Source organism: Pelophylax lessonae (assembly GCF_965119305.1).
Source record: "Pelophylax lessonae genome assembly, chromosome: 1".
NCBI classification, from domain to species: domain Eukaryota; kingdom Metazoa; phylum Chordata; class Amphibia; order Anura; family Ranidae; genus Pelophylax; species Pelophylax lessonae.
In genome coordinates this window covers 101,886,887-101,910,540 of record NC_138768.1, presented here as the reverse complement: position 1 = coordinate 101,910,540, position 23,654 = coordinate 101,886,887, and the positions used below count along the sequence as shown (strand labels likewise).

General features: G+C 44.3%; 1 protein-coding gene across 2 annotated transcripts in view; it reads right to left on the bottom strand.

Annotated features, from left to right (window-relative positions):
- Window positions 1-23,654, bottom strand: part of LOC309560452 (granzyme A-like) — a 46,788-nt gene that overhangs the window by 13,656 nt on the left and 9,478 nt on the right. For both annotated transcript variants that reach the window (XM_082264085.1, XM_082264086.1), the window contains exon 2: window positions 8,434-8,587. In XM_082264085.1, the coding sequence (XP_082120211.1) occupies window positions 8,434-8,587 (154 nt within the window). The remainder of the gene's footprint in view (window positions 1-8,433; window positions 8,588-23,654) is intronic.

The following is a 23,654-nucleotide window of genomic DNA, read 5'->3' as shown; positions in this document are numbered from 1 at the left end:
ATTTAAAAATCAATTTTGTTCATCCTCTTAGGCCAATTTGTATTCTTTAACATATTTTTGGTAGATAAAATTGCAATAATCGTATTTTGATTAGTTTGCGCAAAAGTTATCGCGTCTAAAAACTAGATTTATGTCGTTTTTATTTTTCTTTATTTTCTTTTACTAGTAATGGCAGCCATCTAAAATTTTTAGCAGGACTGCGACATTGCAGCGGACAGATTGGACCCCTAACTGACATTTTTTACACTTTTGGGGGACCAGTAACATTACTACAGTAATCAGTGCTAAAAATATGTACTGTTACTGCAATAATGACACTGGCAGGGAAGGGGTTAGCCTAGGCGTGATCAAAGAGTTAAGTGTGAGCCTAGGGGAGTGTTTTCTAACTGTATGGGGGAGGGACATGTGAAATGACCACAGAGACCTGTGATCCTATATAGGAGGATCACAGGCACTATGTGATTATTTCAGAGAGAACAACGGTCTGCTGTGTTTACAACAGCCGACCATCCTTCTCTCTCAACGGGGAGCGATCGCCCCCAGGATCACGCAGCTGAGCCAGCCTGCCGCTGTATATATGCGACGGGTGGTCGGCAAGAGGTTAAGAACCCTCTCATCTGGTTCCACAGCGCAGCAGAATGAAGGATGTCCTTCAATGTGGAGGGGGGTCCCTCCTTTGTCTTCCTCTGGGGTGGCTGTGAAGGTGGCGATCACCTAATCTGTCTGGCCGCAGGTTGCGCTACCTGCCTCCTCAGGATGATCGGCTCTCTGGAGGCTTTTGCGACTTCCCGGCTCAGCCCACCTGGATCTCATGTCTAGCCTCCAACACAGTCTCTTCCACAGTCTCTTTCCCCTGTGTCCCTGGGCTTTTCTCTTTTTAAATGCTCCCGCCCCTTTGCGAGTCCTCATGGACAGTGTAGTTCAGCCCCAGCTAATCTGGATGAAAGAATCCTGTTTACAGCATACAAGTCCCAGAGTTCCCAGCATTTTCTGTATGGGTTGTGTAATTACTAAATTGCGAGATGCTGCCATCTTGTGGCAGAAAAAACAGTTCTGCATTACAGTAACATTACAGTATCATCAGTATCAGCTCTGAGGTTACTGAAAATAAAAAGTCTCTATAAATGGATCTGTTCGTAACCTTTCAAGTTTGCACGACTAAATTAATGATGAATTACATTATACAGCAACATTATGTGCCTTTTTATCAATGAAGAGCAGTCCTTGAATTCCACTCAGGTGGCTGTGCCTAAGCCTGGACATCTTGGGAGGATGATAAAAACAGTCTTCTGCTGACAACTAGAAGCATTTATTCAGGCTTCCATTTATGGTTTCTAAAGCTCAACTTCGGAGATAAAAACTCTAATGTGAATACATTCCTCAATTGTAACAAAGGATATAAGTCTACTTTGTGTGCTCCAAATACCTTTGCAAATTACCTTGATAAAGTAGCAGTGACATCATCACTGTGCTGTACATAGCGTGAGCAGAGAGCAGAGATGTGAGAGAAGCCTACAACTAGCTCCTTCTAGGCTGTGTGCAGATAACTTCAGGTGGGGGGGGATGGATACAAGACTAGACAGGTGCAGAACGCAAAAATTTGTCCCATTTTGGATAGATTCGTTAGGTTACTAATTTTGTTTCATTGATTCATTTTGCAATTCATTTAGTTTATTAATTTTCTAACGAGTTCCACATTTTTGGTATGATTCGAATTCGGATTGGTCGAATAATGATTGACCAATTCAAATTCCATGTGAAGAATAGCTTTGGGTCTGGTATAGATTTTAAGGTCAAACCCATACCAATTTTTTTTTTAAAAAAGGGCATGGGGCCCCCCTCCCCCATGTTGATAGGGACAAGGGCCTCTTCCTCACAACCCTGGGCTATGCTTGTAGGGGTCTGTGGGAGGGAGGCTTATCGAAATCTGTAAGATCCCGGCTCCCCCCCCCATTTATGTGAATGAGTATAGGGTACGTAGTAAAAAGTGAATAAAGACACTACATAGGAGTTTTTGACAGTTTCTTTATTAAAAAATCAAAATCAATGTCCCCCAGTGTAGATCCATCATCAATCACACTGCCTGCCACACATGCCCGCCCAAAAAAAGAAAAAACCCAAAAACCTCTGTTCTCTTCAAAGGCTCCCGCGGACTGTCTGCTCCTCTGCCTGACATTTCTTAAATAGCAAAGGGGTGGAGACACCCGATGATGTCAGCAGATGACCCCGCCCCTTATGATGAAATCGACTCAGCATGGCCCTGTCAGTGATGTCACAAGGAGGTGGGGATACATCCGAATCCCTGAATAAACAAAAAGTTGTCCAGTTTTTGGACTGAAACAAACTGCATGTGTCTATGCAAGACTAGTCTCCCTGCACAAAAAGAGAAGGCAGCAATGACTGGTCTTTTTGCAGGAAGCTCCTGCACAGTGGCAACGTTTCATATTAGCTTACTGCACTGATTTGGAAAAAATACACAAAACATGCCAAAATTAAGGGCTGGTTAACACCATGCCTACACATGCGGTGTGTTCCTGTGCAATTCACATGTGGTTCTGTGCGGTGCGATTTTAGCCCATTAATTTTGAATAGGCTAAAATCGCACTGCACCAAAAGCAGTACAGTACATATAGTTCATGTGCAATTCATGTGTGGGCATGGTGTGAACAGGCACAAGATTGCGCAATGCACTTGTATTTAGAAAATATTTGCTTGTTCAAAATTCCAGATGGACCAAGAAATGCTCTTTAACTCTAGGGGGAGATGAAGAGGCTGTAACTTATGTTAAAGCTGAATTCCAGATAAGGACATTTGCATTGTTACATTGGTCCAATTTGTGGCGGTCCTTCAGCACCATCGCATGCAATGCAGGGCTGTTAGGGGAGGCAGGTATTTGACCCATCCAGGTGCACTTTAGAGAGGAGGCTTTACTGGACTGGTCATAGAGACTGAGGGAACCTGCCAGAGTGAAGCATAAGCATTACTTTTCACCCCTTTACCCCGAGACTTAGAGGGGTAGCTCCAGGCTCCGTCAGAAAAATTACTGTAGGTGCTGACATTTACTTTTAGGACACTTACATGTCCACAAATACAGCCGTGTCTTTACCCAAGCCGATTTTTCAATTGGCATTCGGGTGCTGCCATCCCCATTTCGAGTAAGGGAAACCGGCAGTGAAGCCCTGCAATCTGTGAATGGCTGGACGGTGGGGGAAGGGAGGGGGGTGAACTTCTGGATTACCAAATTTGGAAGCGGAGGGGGGGGGGGAGACAAATAAGTGGAGCTTCCCTATTTGGGTGGAGCTCCACTTAAACAAGCATTCAACCCTTGCAGTGCAGAAGGGGGGTTGGGACCCACTGCAAGAAGAAAAAATTAACATATTGTAGTTTACTAGTCTTTAGATGTGGTGGCTGCATTAGTTTCTATTTATTCAGGTTTTTTCCACAGAACACCCCCCCCCCAATTCTACATAATATGGGGGGGGTGTCCTGTATTTCACAGAAGAGAACTGGAAACAGTGCTGATAACAATCAGGAGAAACCAAGAGCCCAGGAGGTTATCACCTCACAATATGTCTGGTAGTATTATGTAGCACCCTCTAGTGTGCTATTAGGTTAGAACAGGTAAATTTATTTGTATGGCCCCTAGTAAGTGTGAGTCTGGAATCTGGGTCAGGGATTACTGCAGGACAGGCTGTATGACTCACAGAGGCAGGTCCCTGGTGCCTCCCCCTGGTTCTGGAAGTTTAGAGAAACTTCTATAAGCTAGAGGGCGGAGGCCAGGAGGATTGATCTGCATACTTAGGGGAGCTTGGCCAATCCCCAGGCAGTGGGTCTTGCAGGGTGACCAAGCCATCCCTTAAATATGGATGAGTCATGCCAGCAGGGGATTTAAGTGGAAGATGGAGTGCTGACAAGACTGTCTCAGGTGGCCTGGGAGGGAACCCCTAAGTCTGGGGAGGATCTCTCCTCTAGGCTGGAGCTTGGGCTGGCTTGGGAGGATCCTGACGGCAGTGCAGTTTGAAAGGAATCTTGGCTAAGGAGTAGCAGGGAGCATGGATGACAATGTGAGTACATCAGCACACCCAAGGATTCACAAGGGGAGAGACTGCCACATGTAGCAAGCGTTTCTGGAGGACAGTGATGTGCTTAACCCTTCCTGTCCCTTGCCCTGTAAGATCTTTGGAGCAGCCGGGTGGGCTGGTGGAGAAACAGCCAGGTGGGCTTGTAGTCCTGCAGACAGTAGAGCTGTGTGGGATTTTCTACAGTGGAGTGGGAAATACTCCTGGATTATGCTTACTACACAAAGGGCTACTTTCTAGGGGTCTGAGAGTTTCTAGTCCTTAAGGGGCTTTTGTATTTCATCTTAAGAGACTGTCAGTGCTGAGAAAGGAGGACCGCTCAAGATCTTGTACATAGGGAGGAAGTTGTCCCTGGTTAAATGTTTTAATCAAGCTGGGCATCCCATAATTCCTATATTCCCCATCTAAGTTATTACCCCTAATAAAACAACAAAAAACCAAGCTCAAAGACTATTCCTTGTGTCTGGATGAAAGGGGAAAAAGCTTGTCGCTTGACTGTGCAGGAGAGGGGAAACCAGTCATCTGCAGCCCTTGCGGGGTTAGTGCTACAATTGACCAGTCATTTTTCTTAATTTTTTTCTTCATTGGACAGATATAGAATATTTGACAAACCAAAGGAAGAAAATACAAGAAGTTCACTTTTAGGGTTTACATACACTTGACTACATATTCTTATCCACATCTCTCCAGATGGATAAGCACCAATAATGAATACCCAGGTGTACGTGTTTAAGTTTAAGTTTAGATGCATGTGCTATTAGCAGTTTACACACTTGTATGCATAAGGTCTTGTTCACACTTGACTAAATTTCTAAAGCTTAACAAATGCTCCTATAGCATTAGTATGTGCGTTAGACTTGTGTTAATGAGCTTTAGTATGGGCTTTAGACTGGCATTTTTACAAGCATTAATGACGAGTTAAAAATGCTCCCCAAATGCCCTATGGGCAGTTTTGAAGCGTTTAACGAGCGCCAAGGTGCGTTAAAACTTCTCCACAAATTCCTATTCCATTACAGTTAATAAACTAATCTTAACACCCCGCAACCGCACCGCAACTGCCTGCCAGAGCATTTGCGAAGCGACACCATAGACTTGAATGGGAGGCATTGAAAGGCTTCAAGCGTCTCCTGACTCGACATGAGGCTTCAATTTTGAAGCGACGGGACGATAACGCTTCATGTTTTGATAGTGTGAAAAGCACTATGTGCTGTCTATTGTATCATTTGCACAGGCGTTTGAGGCGCGTTTTTATTGCCTCTCAAAAACCTGCTTTTATTGCCAGTGTGAACTTAGTCTTAAACTTAGTAGAGATTTGGATACATTATGTTTGTGTGTGCTAATTATGGGCTTTAGGGAAATTAGAAATTAGTTAAATCTTATCGAGAGCATCCTACCTTCAGAAAAACAAAAACAAAAGACCTACCATTGGAAGCCTCCTTTAATGTTGTAACAAACCGTGACCCACACTGTGTTTGTGGGCTTCCGTCAGTATATGGCTTCCTCCAGTCTTGAACATAGGTATCAGATATTCTAGCCGCCCCCCATACAAAACTAGATGGAACTTAGCTAGTAGAGAACTGGACTCTTTATTGAACAACCCACATCGAATATATAAACAGGATGGACATCCCCTCCTGATCAGATTACCCCACCAGGTCAGGTGCCTGATTACATTATCATATGCAGATGAAATTGTGTACAGAAATAGAATTAATCTAAACTAAATATCTAGCCATCTGAACAGAAACAACATGTGAGTTCATTAACAATTACCAATGGGACAGACAGGCTTAACAGACAACACATCACAACACAGACAATAGGAAGAGACCACCAGTGACAGAATGTCAGTCTCTGACATTGATGAACATGGAACAGAGGCCAATGTGATTAGCTCTTTCAATAAACATGTTTAGAATCAAACAGACCAGGAACAGTCTTCATATATTTCTTGATATATATGGTTGATTAATATTACTGTCCCATTTGAAGTAATCCAAATCATATTCTCAGTGTCCATTAAGTACCTCTCCATTTCCTTGGTCACCCTGTGTCCCTAATAGACACAGGGGGATTTACACATAAGAGGGGCCTAGGGGGCTAAGACAGGGATTTCCCAACCTCTCTAAGGTAAGCTGTGTTCCACGCCCCCCCCCCCATCCAAAGTTACTCCTGTCACAAAAGTGTTTAATGTGTATTTGATTGGAGGTTATTGTACTAAAACTGCCTCAGCCACTGTGGTAAACATGTAAACATCACAAAGGCAGCTAAATGGTAAAGATCAATTCCAGTATATCATCTTCTGATTAGCAGAGCATTCTTCCTCCATCCTCAGATTATAGCTCCCACCCCGTCTGGAGACAAAGCGCAGAAATAGAGGAGAGGCAGAAGAGGACATTCGTTGGCTACTGCACACCTAAAGAGAATACCTGTCACTAGCAACAGGGCCAGGTTGATTCTCATTGGCCACCACAGAGCCCAGACTATAGACCCGCCCACCCCTCTCAAAGCTGCTGGGACCCTAATGGTAAGCGGGTGTGTGTGGTCCGGCGGGAGTGCACAGTGAGTGGCTGGGAGCCAAGTTAGATAGCTCAGGGCTGCTGCTGTAAGAGCCCCAGGACTTGTACCAAGAGCCCAGTGAGCTGGGGGAATAGAAGTTCCAGGGGGCTGCTCAGGGCTGGCGCTACCGTTAGACGAACTAGGCAACCGCCTAGGATGCAGCCACAGCCACTGGTTTCCCTACTATGGTGTAGGAGGTGTCTGTGATCAGATATTACAATGACAGCTCCCTGCCCCCACCCTGTAGCCAGCATGTCCTTATAAGGAAATGTGCTGTGGATGTCAGGTCTGTCTGTGTGATGACAAGGCATCAGTGGACACTGGACACCAATCCTCCTCTCTGCGTTGGATTATATCCGAGAGACGGATCTCAGGCTGGACTCCTCATTCACAGTAAATCTTATATGTAGAGTAATGTGATGATGGCATCCCCGTGGCAGTATGTAGGAGCCATGAGGGCGGACACACACAGCCCCCTCCCTCATTTCATTGACACATAAGAAGACATAGGTAGATCACCGATTTATTCTCCTTTCCTTATATGGAGCGAAACACAGCACCCCGCAGAATCCCCATCCATATATGGCAGTCAGGGAAGGCTGGGTGAGCTGGATGTAGTTGATTGGCTGCCCAGTATCACAGCAACCAAATCTGTCCTCTGCAAAGATGGCAGGAGCTACTTAACCCCTCCCCTCCCTCCGATATCCGTGTGTATGTGGAGACATTCCTGAACACGTGAGCCCGGCACCTATCCGGACACCCCAGATCACATCAGCTGGAAATATCTGTTACATTCTACACATCAGACATGAATGAAAGCTTCGGATTTTACTGATCACATATTTCAGGGCAGTTCATTACATATCATATGGTGGCCATATCCTTCCATAAAGGATCAATTTATTCCCTATCAATCTCTCCTGATAGGAATAATATAAAAACTAATTAATTAATGAATGAATTAATTAATTAATAAACCTAATTGATCAATAGGAAACACATGGGGATGTGGATTTTGATTGATAGTTTGAGTGGGTGCAAGTAGCCGGTCTTGCATAGGTCCCAAAATAGTCGAGCATTGGCCTTGGGGGTGCTGTGTTACTTGACTTTAGGTACAAGGTCGGTCATCACTGGATCAGGGTAGGAAGGCCCTCTGAGGGATTGCACTACACCACTATCACTAAAAAAAAAAAATAAAAATATGAACTGTGTGTGTTGTTGGCAAGGTGAACACTGAGCTAGCTTTGTGCTACCCAGACAATGCATCAGAAGGCTATCTACATGAGACTCTGATATGTGCTACAGGTAAAACAGTGCTGCAGAGTTCCCCCTCTATGTCTGAAAAAAAGCCTATGAGTTCCTGCATATAGGTGTGCATAACCCCCCTCATTTGTCCATCATTTTTGGTCTGATCTATATAGTTGTATATAAAATGCACTATTTATCTTTCAAAAAGTGTTTCCCAGGTATAGTAGAAGTAAAAAAAAAAGCATCTGTGGGTTTAACCAATCTTATTTTTTGTGTAAAATTCTGGCAGGGGGTGTGTCCTAGGCCGACACACTTTTTATACCTACATGTACCTCGTTCCCATCTCAAAAAGATGTGAGGTATTCACTACCACTAGCTAAATCATTACCTGGATAAACAAGAACCTTCACATACAATATCTACAGTTTTTGTATAACAGGGGGCTACAAACTGAGTAGATGGGATGAAGCGGAGTATACTCCCCTTCATTCTATCAATAGCAGAAATCACCTGTCTCCATGCAGTCAGACTCAGGAGGTGGACTTACATATCGCAGTGGCCAGCAGTTAACACCCATCTTTCTTTTATTAAACTTCCTCCACAGATTACTTCTTCATCCTCTCTTTCAAACCTTATGAGAGCCATGTAAGGTCTGGAGAAACGAGCAGCTTCATGTCCATTAAATATTTTCATCCTGGAACCTATGTGAATTAAGACAAGGGTTTCATCAAGCATATAAAGCATATAAAGTATATACAGAAGTACCTTTATGAAATTCTAAACTTGCCCACAGAGAACATTTGGCAGATTTGGCTAGTTATAATTGGGCAGTGATATTATGTCTGTAGGTCTTGTCCAAGTGCAGAGATTTAATTTGCTGAGTTGGATATTCCTGGACAATAATTACCACTGTTTATTCCTAACATAGGCCAGCATTAGGAATTTCTGCACATGGCACCCCCTACCTTCCGTGTCCAACCGATGCTTCAATGATTTGTCAGAAAGATTATCAACAAAGATCGTCATGTGCACTCATTCCCCATCTAAATTCTATATGAACCTCATAGCATTAGTGGTTTTTGAATGATTTATCTAAACCAACTCATTAAAATCACGTATAAGAGTTAACACGATAAGGTCATTTTAAAAGTGGTTTTCAATATTTCTAAAGCCCAGCTGAACCCTTATCTCTGATTTGTCTGTAGCACCCTCCAATGTAGGTGCTAGGTAAAGTATAGTGGACCTTGTCTGCTTATCAGCATGGCCATGTTTTCAGCTAGGCTGTCATGTGTTCCCAGGTGTGCCTGTTGTGTTGGGGAGACTCCCCACTGTATCCCAATCATTGGGCAGTGGAGGAAACCTGACCAATAGCACACCAGGGTTTGTATCCATCCTGGAAGGGCAGATTCTGCCGCAAGGCATTCTGGGAGGGGGTATAAGTCAGTGGGGAGCACAAGACAGAGTGTCTTTGGCGGGAGCAGAGTCTCAGGAGGGAGGTGACGGCTGTCTCTCCTCCTGTCAGGAAGAATGGGTGTCCCAGGTGGCTGGCCTGAGTGGACACAGGGCTGAGCTGAGCTGCAGTGAGGATCCAGGTGTGCTGAGGACCAGCGGAGCATTGGGGGTCGGGTTTCAGGAAAGAATTCTGTGTCGTGAGTACTGCAAACTGCCCCTGGGGCTCTGCCTAGCAGAAGGGACCACTTCGGAGAAGGTCAGTGGGACCCAGGAGCTAGCTAGCCAGTGCAGGATTGGAGTAAAGGGGGTGTCAGTGATAACCCTGAAGAGTAAAGGGGGTGCCATCGGTTGGGCCCTGAAGTGTAAAGTGTTAAGTGTTGCAGCAGCATTGCAAGTAGCTACCTCAGTCAGTGAAGACTACAGGGAGCAGTGTAAAGGACTTTTGAGCTGTGAGGAAGTAGCAAAAATCAAGTTTTAGTTCACAGACCGCAAGTCAGATTTTCAAGCGCCAGTAAGCGTTGGTCGGCCTTTAGCCGGCGCCAAGACAGCGCCAGGCAGCATTTTTCTCAAGTGTCCCAGATTTGTACCTAGTTGAGCCAGAGGAGTATCCCACTCATTCCCTTCTCCCATCCCCATATAAAATAAAACTAAAAACCAAAGATGCCGGACTGTTCACTGTCTCAGATCTCCCACTTGGGCAACAAGCTTAATAAGCTGTTGGTGTAAACGGTAACCATGGCAGACCCACATCAGGCCCAATGCCTGGAAATACTGGTACAGGTCTAACACAGTTAAGCTGGTGGTATCATGCTGAGAATTTGGACCACTACTCATACGGACACAGCACACCCACCGTATGGTACTCCAATCAGCAAAATCACACTCCTTGAGTAGCATTGGTGATTGGAACACATTGCGGGGGGGGGGGGGGGGTGTAAGACTGCTGGAGATTGGAAATGCTGCACTCTGTGTGAGAGCAGTGTTCTGTCGAATAGTGCATCCCTTCAGATAATTCCTATGACAATCTGCGCATGCGCTGTACGTAACGTCACTCTAGGTGATCTTACACATGCGCAGATAGAGCGAGGCAGAATCGGACAATTAGATTCTCCCTCCGTGCTTTGCAGATCATCGGATAATGCCTCTGACAATCTGCGCATGCACAGTGTTGATGTCACACCAAGGTATCAATAGATCAGCTGGAATGACGTTACGTACTGCGCATGCGCAGATCTCATCGGAGGCATTTTTCGACGGGATGCACTATTCGACAGAACAAGCAGAGGTCCAAATCTCCAGTGTGCTGCCAGCACAGGATGGCTGCAGTAATAATACTTACCAATGCATATGTTACCTTTTAGCTAGCCTGTCTGCATTAGACTACGGAAAGATAAGGGTTCAACTAGGCTCTAAATCTGTGGCTTTCAATGAAATATACCTGGTTATCTTCTTATTCATGTCTTATAGGCTAATAACCCTCTACGTTCTTGTTTCCTAATTGTGCTCCTGCATTGGTAAACTGTCACACAGGTTTCAGGTGGAAGCTACAACAGGTAATTTCAACAGAAATGACACAGGCATGAGTCACTGTAATCAGTATCAGGAAACTTTCCCTGAGAAATGCCATGGGGCCATTACTTGGAATGCGTGAACACAGGAAACGGCTGCATTTACATTTATTTCAACAGGCAGTAAGGAGGAGTTTTAACAATCGATATTGTAGCTGGCTGTATTTTATCAGTTTTGCCACTAGATGGCATATTGTGAAATGTAATAGTTTGTATTTGTTACATGCATCCTTTTTGTATTGCCACCTTTTATTTCTAGTGTACTTTTGTTTAATTTTCTTGTTAAAGCGGTATTAAACCCAAAAGCAAACATTTATTATATTGCAGCTGGCAAAGTCTTAAATGTAATGGCTTTATTCGTTTTATTTTTTAGTCTTTCTTTCCTTTATTTTTCCCTGGTAATCCAGCTAGTAAGTTTGTTTTTTCAAGCGCTTCTGCAGATCTAGCAGTTAGAGTGCTGAGACAAACCAATTACCACTGACAAGGTTGCTTACAATGATTAGATTTTATTTATGCGTGTAAAACCTTTATCCCAAAAGAAAAAAAGTTGTTGCTGTAACTGCTTGTGCAACTGCAAAGTGAGCTGGAGTTTGGCTTCAATTTAATAGTGTATCTGAATCTACTTGTGGGCGGGGCTTACTGCGTCCATGTGGGGACCCAGAGAGAGCTCCTGCTAGTGCTCCTGCGGGCTGAGGCGCCATATAATGTAAGGCTGGCATTAAAGAGGTAGTATCCCCAAAGTACAAAAAAAATAAAAAAATAAACCCCTGCATGACAATGGCATAATGTGCTAGTATGCATTGCATACTAGCACATTATGAAATACCTTAGAACGAAGCCACCACACGGTCGCCCGGACACTGATAAAGGAACTGTCATGTTCCATCAACGTCTCTTCCGGGGTTCAGCGGCTCTGGGGCTGGGATTGGCCAGAGCCATGATGATGACACTCCAGCGCATGCGTGCGGGAGTTCACTTTCCGGCAAGGAGCCGGAAAGGAGCTCTGAAGGTCCACAGGACCTTCAGAGCGCATGTGCCGCTGGTGCTGCATGCAGGGTGAATATCTCCTGAACCGTGCAGGTTTAGGAGATATTCATTTTACCTACAGGTAAGCCGTATTACCGCTTTAAGGCAGCACTCCAACTTAAAAGCAATGGTTCTCCCAAAAGTATACAATTTTAGGGCCAGGACCTCTGCTATGTCTGGCAGTAACTCTTCTCGCTGAGCCTGAGATGCTGGACAGCTCCCTGCCAGATTGCTTAGACAACCTTTCCTCGTGTCTTACTTCTTGTGACCCTTGAACTCTTTGCTCCTCCCATGACCTTTCCCGATTTAAAGTGGTTGTGAGCCCGCATTCACATTGGTCCGATTTGACAAATGATTTGACATGTCAAATCACATATCAAATCAGAGTCAATTGCCGGCAGTTGCACCATCCGAATTGGTGCAACACCAAGTTTGCGGCGCAACACCGATTTCCAAAAATAGTTTCTGTTCTACTTTTGGCGACTTCGGGGGGCGATTTCCATAGACATCTGTGCAGGAACCCACACAGATGTCTGTGAAATCCCCCCTGAAGTCTGACTGAAATGCCAGCTTGAAATCGCGAGAGTTCAGCTGAACACGCACAATTTCAAAATGGCCTCAGTATGAACCGAGGCTAAAGACCAAAGGCTTTTTTTTACCTTAATGCATTCTATGTGTGAAGGTAAAAAACCTTCAGTGTGCAGCTCCCCCCTCAGAACCCCCCCCTCCCCCCGATCCTGATCCAGGAATGTGCATGAGACCCGAGGCTCTCGGAGTCTCCCTCTCCTGATTGGCTAAAATGCAGAAGCAGGAGCTATTGGCTCCCGCTGTGTATAAAGAATGCGTAATGGCTCTCGGGCTATCTTGTGTATGTGTGTATAAATAAAAATGTAAAAGACTGCTGCTCGCACTTAAAAGCCCATCTGCGGCTAATAGCAAAGATAAAGGGATTAAAGAATAATGCTGCGCTGTCTATAATATAATAGTTTTTTAAAGAGTAAATCTCGATTGACTTATGTACAGGAATTCTCATAAATAATCATAACTCTATATTGAAATGCAAAAAAAAAAAACGTGCAAAGTAATACCATATATCCTCCAAAGTACATTATTGTAACATTACAAAAGGAGCAGACTCATATTACAAAAACTGATTATAAGCATTTAAAAAAAGATATAAAAAATATTGTAATGTATGTCCAAGGGATATCCCTTCCCAATAGATCAAAAAGTTTGTGTGTGAATTATTCTTATCTTCATCCAATGTGTCACCGCTGTGCTTTTTAGCCTCTCACCTGAATTAAACTTGAAAAAAACATGTAGTATTAAACCTCCAGTGAAACTGCTATACTTCTTGTTCGCCACTAGATGTCCTCTGCATTTCTATACATTTCCCAATGCTTTACCAGCATTTCTGGATGATAGATGTTCTCAGGGGTTTCCACAGATCCTTCACACACAGCTCAGCATCCTCCCAGCTCTTCTCTCCTCTGATGTTTACTCTTTAAAACACTATTATATTATAGAGAGCACAGCACTATTATTTAAAATCACATTGGCTCCCGCTGCTGTCAACCACAGTCAGTGAGGCAGGAGCGGGGGGCAGGGCTGAGCTGCATTCTCTGTGTCTTATGGACATAGAGAGCCGGCTCCGGAGAGAGCATGCACGAGTGCCCCCACAGAAAGCAGTTTGCTATGGGGGCGCTTGGCAAGGGGGAGAGGCCCAGAGCGCTGGCGGGGGACGGCAGAAGAGGAGAATCTTTGTCTGCTCCAAGCAAAACTACTGCACAGAGCAGGTAAGTATGACATTTTTGTTATTTTTTTAAAGAAAAAATGTTCCTTTACAATCACATTAAGCCATGTCTCTGCATTTCTTTGTTGCCAGATTATTGTGCCCTCCCCAGCCAATATCTTGCTCTTGTCACTCCTGCTGCTGTCCGTATTTTTGCTACCACTCATTACTGACTTTTAGCTTGTTCCTTGATTAAGCTTCTACTTGATCTCAATCTGTAACCACTTGTTACCAGCCTTTGGCTTGTTTACTGACTACGCTTCTGCTTGATCCCAATCTGTAACCACTTGTTACTGACCTTTGACTTCTTTACTGGCTACGCTTCTGATTAATTTCAATCTGTAATCACTTGTTACTAACCTTTGGCTTGTTTACTGACTATGCTTCTGCTTGATCCCAATCTGTAACCTGTCACCTCATCCCAGTGACATTGATTCGTAGGTTTCTTCAGAATACTCAGAAGCTGAACTCTTGTATCTGTTAGACCCCAAATCTTTCCTCTAACTTCCAATGCATCTGATGAGACACAGATCGGATGCTTTCCTGGCCGCAAACCACTCAAAATCTCCAACCACGTCACCACTAAAGTGAGAGTTGTCCTTATCTACTGTGAATAGTTCCAGTTGGAGTATCCCACTATTCCCTTCTCCAATCCAAGTTCCACAATAAATATAAAACAAACAAACACCCTGGACTGTTTATTGAGTAACAAGCAAACGGGAGTAGAGATGGATGTGTGAAAAATCCCCTAGTGACTATCGGCAAGTAATCAGAGGGAGGCCCAACAAGTCATCATACAGCAAGCCCTACGGGGACAGTACTACACATGTGTGGGACTAATGTCATCCTGCGTGAAAGTGATGGCATCTCACATGGACCAATCATGATGGCTAAAGACCAGTATCTAAAAGAATCAGCTGCTTGTAACATCAAGCCGCTTAAAGTGGTTGTAAAGGCAGAAGGTTTATTAATCAAATGCATTCTATGCATTAAAATAAAAAGCCTTCTGTGTGCAGCAGCCGCCCCACCCCAATACTTACCTGAGGTCTCCAGTGATATCCACAAGTGTATCAGCCGGTGTTCTACCGAAAACTCCAACTCCAACTTCGGTGTTCTACCAAATCTCCAAAAACGTAATTTCCGGTGATTGTACAGCAGGAATGATTGGAGATTTCAACGTTGTTGTTTTCACAGACCACCGGCAACCAATATCTACGGTAAATGAGCAGTTCCCTCTTTTCACAGAACACTGGGTAAGTAGGAAAAAAGTTGTTGCCACCTTGGAGGTGGCCATGTTGTTGGTTAGTAGCAGCCGTTACTAACAATGTCCAGTCATTATAGTGTGTCCCATAGAGTATTGGCTGCCAGTGGTCTGTGAAAACAGCAACTCGTTGAAATCTCCAATTATTCCTGCTGTAGAGACACCAAAAGTGACATGGTTGGAGATTTTGGAGAGTTGGAGTTTTTGGCAGAACATCGTCCAAGATTCTCCCTCCTGACTGGCTGAGATACAGCAGTGGCTCCATTGCTGTATCTCAGCCAGTCAGGAGGGAGAATCTTGCATTGCAAAGATTAATTTGCTCTGTGCGCTGCATTGCCCTACACAGGAAAGAAATCATGCAGGAATGTGTTTCCGTGTATTGGCAGACTACTTAAAATGAAGGAGCTGCCAATGTTAGGTGCTTCTACACCCCAAATGGCACACTGCAATATGGGGTGAATAGGCCCTGAAAATATCAGCTCAATACAGCATCTAAAAAAGCACAGAACAGGAAGTCAGTGCATAATATTTCATGAATGTTTTTTTCTCCATCGATTGAGCCATGAGAAGTAATAGTGAAAAACACATCTAGCAGATACCAAGATAAGAGATGAGACGTTAGGGAGACTGAGACAGAAAACCACAAAATCTTGTAACATTAGCTTGCATTAGACAGTGGGGTTGTGTGACTAAGCTCCGGAAGGTTTACCCCCCAGAGACCAGGCCATTTTTTGCGATATCACACTGCATTACTTTAACTGACAATTGCACGATCGTGGGACGCTGTACCTAAATAAAATTGATGTCCTTTCTTTTAGTGGTATTTGATCACCTCTGCGTTTTTTTATTTTTTGTGCTATAAACAAAAAAAGACAGACAATTTTGAAAAAAAAAAGCCAACATTTTTTATACTTTTTTGTTATAAAGCATGTCCAATACAAAAAATAAAAGATCTAATTTCTTCATCAATTTATGCCAATACGTATTCTGCTACATATCTTTGGTAAAAAAAAATCCCAATAAGCATATATTGATTGGTTTGCACAAAAGTTATAGCATCTACAAGCTATGGGATATAGTGTTGGAATTTTTATTTATTTATTTTTACTAGTAATGGCGGCAATCTGCGACTTTTAGTGGGACTGCGATTCTGCAGCGGACAAATCGGACACTTAATTGGCCTTTGACACTTTTTGGGGACCAGTGACACTAATACAGTTATCAGTGCTAAAAAATATGCACTGTCACTGTACTAATGACACTGGCGGGGAATGAGTTAACATCAGGGGCAATCAAAGAGTTAAATGTTACAAGCACATAGGGAGTGCTTGTTAACCACTTAAGCCCCGGAGGATTTGGCTGCTCAAAGACCAGGGCCTATTTTGCGATTCGGCACTGCGTGACTTTAACGGACAATTGTGCGGTCGTGCAACGCTGTAGCTAAACTAATTTGACGTCCTTTTTTTCCCAAAAACAGAGCTTTCTATTGGTGGTATTTGATCACCTGTGCGCTTGTTATTTTTTGTGCTATAAACCAGGGCCGGACTGGCCAACCGGGATACCGGGAAATTTCCCGATGGGCCGCCGGCCCTGGGGCCGCTGTAACATGGGGCCGCTTTAACATGGGGCCGCAGCGCCGCTTTAACATAGGGCCGCGGCGCCGCTTTAAGCATTGGGGCCGCGCCGCTGTGATGATGGCCGCTGCAGCCCCGCCCCCGGCCCCGCTGCGCTACGAGTGACGGACGGTCCGTCCGATATTTACTATTCCACGTCAGCCACTGTGAGCGGCATGACGTCACGCAGCGGCTATGCACGGCGGGGTGGATGATGGACCAACTGACTGCCTGCAAGACTGACACGGGCGCGCCGACGCCGATCCCTCCTCCCACACTGTCCCACACAAAACTTCTTGTGCCAGCAGCAGCAGCATGATGTGATTGCAGCAGGTGATCCTGAGAGTGTGCCTTACTGGCTGCTGTCCCCTTAGATGTCCATGTCAGCTCTCTCGGTATAATGTCCGCAGCCTCTGACCTCTCCTGTATAATGTAGGCAAATGGTAAGGTACTGTGCTACCCCTATATAAGTGATGGAAAACTTAAGATGTGCAACTGGTCAGTGTATGTGCACGTGTGAACATGAAACCAATACTACTGTGCTAGGTTGCCATACTTGCTGATATTGATATAAAATAAATAAATAAATTATGATAATAAATAATGAATACAAAATTGCATGTTAATATCTAAAGTGCACGTGCCAACATATAAATTAGTGTTAACTTATAAAGTGCTAATGAATAAATTAATAATTTGCAATAAAACATGTAAAAAAATCATAACATATGAACATGCAATCCAATAAAAAAGTCCATGTAGTGAGTAATAGATGAGATGGTGCAAAAACGTGCTCAGAAGAAAGTCTCTTATAGTGAATTCGGGATCGTGTGTGCCGGTGATCCTTGAATGAAGAGAAAGGAGGGGGAAGGTGTATGGCGCTGCCAAAAAATGCTGATGTTTCTATATGTCCAAAAATTAGGTGTTATAGATATATACAATATAAATCACCACTATAAATAAAGTGTCCAGTGCATCCTGTGTGTCTTCCTATTGAATGTGCAATACTAAAGGATAATACAACTATATAAATAATAAATATTTATGCTGAACTGTGAAAAAAGTGGATACAGATTAAGTGAGAATTGGTATGATGAGAAAATTGGATGAAATGTATGAATTAAAAAATAGATAGAAGGGGTGAAGTATACAAAATATAAAAATAAATATATAAAATGTAAAAAATATAAAAAATATAAAAAAATTGTGGATCCACTTAAATTTACAGCCGTAGGAAATAAAACATCAAGTATGACTTAAATGAGGTGCACAATAGGTAGATAAATGTTATAGCAGCAATAATACAAGAATAAATAAGTCCGTTACACCTAAGAAAGAACAAATAGTCCCACAATGCAAGAAAATTTCCTAAAAAACTTGGCAAAAAAAGGTGACTTGAGTGCAGGTGTTTTGATGAAATATTAAAGGTGCTCAGGTATATGGTGACCGTTCAGTGCTCCCCGCACCCCTTGGACCGCACTCACCAGAACTATGTACCCCTGCAGGGGTATCAGGCCTTGACTATAATCCTGGATCTCCTCCACTGACCATCAAAGTGGTTGGGTGGTCCGATTATCTACCCGAATCTTGTGAACCCGGTTCCTTGGTGTTAGGGTCCGAAGGTGTACCGATATATGGGGGAAGAAGGCTCACATAGAGTAGTACTGCTAAGTTTTAAAATACTTTATTGTATACAAAAATGAGGTACTCACAAAGGGAATAGAGGGTAGTGGCATAGAAAGCAATAATAGCGCACTTCCGGGACGCCGTGCGTTCCACAGGGCGGATGTGCGTTCCACTTAGGCGGATGTGACGCGAGAATCCACATCGTCTGGTAAGTGTGCTACCTTACCTCTCTGGCACAGAGTGATAACATTCAAGGATCACCGGCACACATGATCCCAATTTCACTATAAGAGACTTTCTTCTGAGCACGTTTTTGCACCATCTCATCTATTACTCACTACATGGACTTTTTTATTGGATTGCATGTTCATATGTTATGATTTTTTTACATGTTTTATTGCAAATTATTAATTTATTCATTAGCACTTTATAAGTTAACACTAATTTATATGTTGGCACGTGCACTTTAGATATTAACATGCAATTTTGTATTCATTATTTATTATCATAATTTATTTATTTATTTTATATCAATATCGGCAAGTATGGCAACCTAGCACAGTAGTATTGGTTTCATGTTCACACGTGCACATACACTGACCAGTTGCACATCTTAAGTTTTCTATCACTTATATAGGGGTAGCGCAGTACCTTACCATTTGCCTACATTTTGAGATCACTATCCTCTGCTAGATAGTGATTTTTATTACTTGCTGCTTCCCACTTAATACATTTTAACTCCTAGGCGCGAGTATATCACCCATACTATCTCCTGTATAATGTCCGCACAGTCTCTGACCTCTCCTGTACAATGTCCGCACAGCCTCTGACCTCTCCTGTATAATGTCCGCACAGCCTCTGACCTCTCCTGTATAATGTCCGCAGCCTCTGACCTCTCCTGTATAATGTCCGCACAGCCCCTGACCTCTCCTGTATAATGTCCGCACAGCCTCTGACCTCTCCTGTGCAATGTCCGCACAGCCTCTGACCTCTCCTGTATAATGTCCGCACAGCCTCTGACCTCTCCTGTATAATGTCCGCAGCCTCTGACCTCTCCTGTATAATGTCCGCACAGCCTCTGACCTCTCCTGTATAATGTCCGCACAGCCTCTGACATCTCCTGTATAATGTCCGCACAGCCTCTGACATCTCCTGTATAATGTCCGCACAGCCTCTGACCTCTCCTGTATAATGTCCGCACAGCCTCTGACCTCTCCTGTATAATGTCCGCAGCCTCTGACCTCTCCTGTATAATGTCCGCACAGCCCCTGACCTCTCCTGTATAATGTCCGCACAGCCTCTGACCTCTCCTGTATAATGTCCGCACAGCCTCTGACCTCTCCTGTATAATGTCCGCAGCCTCTGACCTCTCCTGTATAATGTCCGCAGCCTCTGACCTCTCCTGTATAATGTCCGCACAGCCTCTGACCTCTCCTGTATAATGTCCGCACAGCCCCTGACCTCTCCTGTATAATGTCCGCAGCCTCTGACCTCTCCTGTACAATGTCTTCACAGCCTCTGACCTCTCCTGTATAATGTCCGCACAGCCTCTGACCTCTCCTGTATAATGTCCGCACAGCCTCTGACCTCTCCTGTATAATGTCCGCACAGCCTCTGACCTCTCCTGTATAATGTCCGCACAGCCTCTGACATCTCCTGTATAATGTCCGCACAGCCTCTGACATCTCCTGTATAATGTCCGCACAGCCTCTGACCTCTCCTGTATAATGTCCGCACAGCCTCTGACCTCTCCTGTATAATGTCCGCAGCCTCTGACCTCTCCTGTATAATGTCCGCAGCCTCTGACCTCTCCTGTATAATGTCCGCACAGCCCCTGACCTCTCCTGTATAATGTCCGCACAGCCTCTGACCTCTCCTGTATAATGTCCGCACAGCCTCTGACCTCTCCTGTATAATGTCCGCAGCCTCTGACCTCTCCTGTATAATGTCCGCAGCCTCTGACCTCTCCTGTATAATGTCCGCACAGCCCCTGACCTCTCCTGTATAATGTCCGCAGCCTCTGACCTCTCCTGTACAATGTCTTCACAGCCTCTGACCTCTCCTGTATAATGTCCGCACAGCCTCTGACCTCTCCTGTATAATGTCCGCACAGCCTCTGACCTCTCCTGTATAATGTCCGCAGCCTCTGACCTCTCCTGTATAATGTCTGCACAGCCTCTGACCTCTCCTGTATAATGTCCGCACAGCCTCTGACCTCTCCTGTACAATGTCCCCACAACCTCTGACCTCTCCTGTATAATGTCCGCACAGCCTCTGACCTCTCCTGTATAATGTCCGCACAGCCTCTGACCTCTCCTGTATAATGTCCGCACAGCCTCTGACATCTCCTGTATAATGTCCGCACAGCCTCTGACCTCTCCTGTATAATGTCCGCACAGCCTCTGACCTCTCCTGTATAATGTCTGCACAGCCCCTGACCTCTCCTGTACAATGTCCCCACAACCTCTGACCTCTCCTGTATAATGTCCGCACAGCCTCTGACCTCTCCTGTATAATGTCCACAGCCTCTGACCTCTCCTGTATAATGTCCGCACAGCCTCTGACCTCTCCTGTATAATGTCCGCACAGCCCCTGACCTCTCCTGTATAATGTCCGCACAGCCTCTGACCTCTCCTGTATAATGTCCACAGCCTCTGACCTCTCCTGTATAATGTCCGCACAGCCTCTGACCTCTCCTGTATAATGTCCGCACAGCCTCTGACATCTCCTGTATAATGTCCGCACAGCCTCTGACATCTCCTGTATAATGTCCGCACAGCCTCTGACCTCTCCTGTATAATGTCCGCACAGCCTCTGACCTCTCCTGTATAATGTCCGCAGCCTCTGACCTCTCCTGTATAATGTCCGCAGCCTCTGACCTCTCCTGTATAATGTCCGCACAGCCCCTGACCTCTCCTGTATAATGTCCGCACAGCCTCTGACCTCTCCTGTATAATGTCCGCACAGCCTCTGACCTCTCCTGTATAATGTCCGCAGCCTCTGACCTCTCCTGTATAATGTCCGCAGCCTCTGACCTCTCCTGTATAATGTCCGCACAGCCCCTGACCTCTCCTGTATAATGTCCGCAGCCTCTGACCTCTCCTGTACAATGTCTTCACAGCCTCTGACCTCTCCTGTATAATGTCCGCACAGCCTCTGACCTCTCCTGTATAATGTCCGCACAGCCTCTGACCTCTCCTGTATAATGTCCGCAGCCTCTGACCTCTCCTGTATAATGTCCGCACAGCCTCTGACCTCTCCTGTACAATGTCCCCACAACCTCTGACCTCTCCTGTATAATGTCCGCACAGCCTCTGACCTCTCCTGTATAATGTCCACAGCCTCTGACCTCTCCTGTATAATGTCCGCACAGCCTCTGACCTCTCCTGTATAATGTCCGCACAGCCTCTGACCTCTCCTGTATAATGTCCACAGCCTCTGACCTCTCCTGTATAATGTCCGCACAGCCTCTGACCTCTCCTGTATAATGTCCGCACAGCCTCTGACATCTCCTGTATAATGTCCGCACAGCCTCTGACATCTCCTGTATAATGTCCGCACAGCCTCTGACCTCTCCTGTATAATGTCCGCACAGCCTCTGACCTCTCCTGTATAATGTCCGCAGCCTCTGACCTCTCCTGTATAATGTCCGCAGCCTCTGACCTCTCCTGTATAATGTCCGCACAGCCCCTGACCTCTCCTGTATAATGTCCGCACAGCCTCTGACCTCTCCTGTATAATGTCCGCACAGCCTCTGACCTCTCCTGTATAATGTCCGCAGCCTCTGACCTCTCCTGTATAATGTCCGCAGCCTCTGACCTCTCCTGTATAATGTCCGCACAGCCCCTGACCTCTCCTGTATAATGTCCGCAGCCTCTGACCTCTCCTGTACAATGTCTTCACAGCCTCTGACCTCTCCTGTATAATGTCCGCACAGCCTCTGACCTCTCCTGTATAATGTCCGCACAGCCTCTGACCTCTCCTGTATAATGTCCGCAGCCTCTGACCTCTCCTGTATAATGTCCGCACAGCCTCTGACCTCTCCTGTACAATGTCCCCACAACCTCTGACCTCTCCTGTATAATGTCCGCACAGCCTCTGACCTCTCCTGTATAATGTCCACAGCCTCTGACCTCTCCTGTATAATGTCCGCACAGCCTCTGACCTCTCCTGTATAATGTCCGCACAGCCTCTGACCTCTCCTGTATAATGTCCGCACAGCCTCTGACCTCTCCTGTATAATGTCCGCACAGCCTCTGACCTCTCCTGTATAATGTCCGCACAGCCTCTGACCTCTCCTGTATAATGTCCGCACAGCCTCTGACCTCTCCTGTATAATGTCCGCACAGCCTCTGACCTCTCCTGTATAATGTCTGCACAGCCCCTGACCTCTCCTGTACAATGTCCCCACAACCTCTGACCTCTCCTGTATAATGTCCGCACAGCCTCTGACCTCTCCTGTATAATGTCCACAGCCTCTGACCTCTCCTGTATAATGTCCGCACAGCCTCTGACCTCTCCTGTATAATGTCCGCACAGCCTAAGATGTCTCCTGTTCCATCCAATATGCAGCCTCTGACCATCTGTCCTGTGTTGCTATGCTGTAGCATATATTGCCAGAACATATCTGTCTTATCTATATATAATACAGTTTTCAAATGTGCTTTAAAAGTGTATATGGCATCGGTGAAGAAATAAAAAGGAGATCTAGTGCTCTCTGTCTTAGTAAAAGGCTATTTATTACATAAGCAGGAATCGCACTTACGTTGTATAGCACTTAACCTCCCTGGCGGTATGATTCTTTTGGATTTTAGGTGCTGAAAGCGGTACCATTATTTTCGGTGCTGAAAGCATGTAATTCTTGTGAATGAGCAGCCCAAACCAACTGTATACATTTATTATACATATTATATATATATATATGTATGTATACATATATTATGTATACATATATTATATATATATTATATATATATATATATATATATATATATATATATATATATATACGTATATATATATATATATATATATATATACGTATATATATATATATACGTATATATATATATATATATATATATATATATATATATATATATAATGTATACAGTTGGTTTGGGCTGCTCATTCACAAGAATTACGTGTATATATATATATATATACGTGTATATATATATATATATATATATATATATATATATATACATATATATATATATATATATACATACATATATATATATATATATAAAATATGTGTGTGTGTGTATATATATATATATATATATATATATATATATATATATGTATATGTGTATATATATACGTATATATATATATACTGTATATATATGTATATATATATATATATACATATATTTACATAAAAAGTACAGTAAAACTGCAGGAAAGGGCACTGGGGGGTAA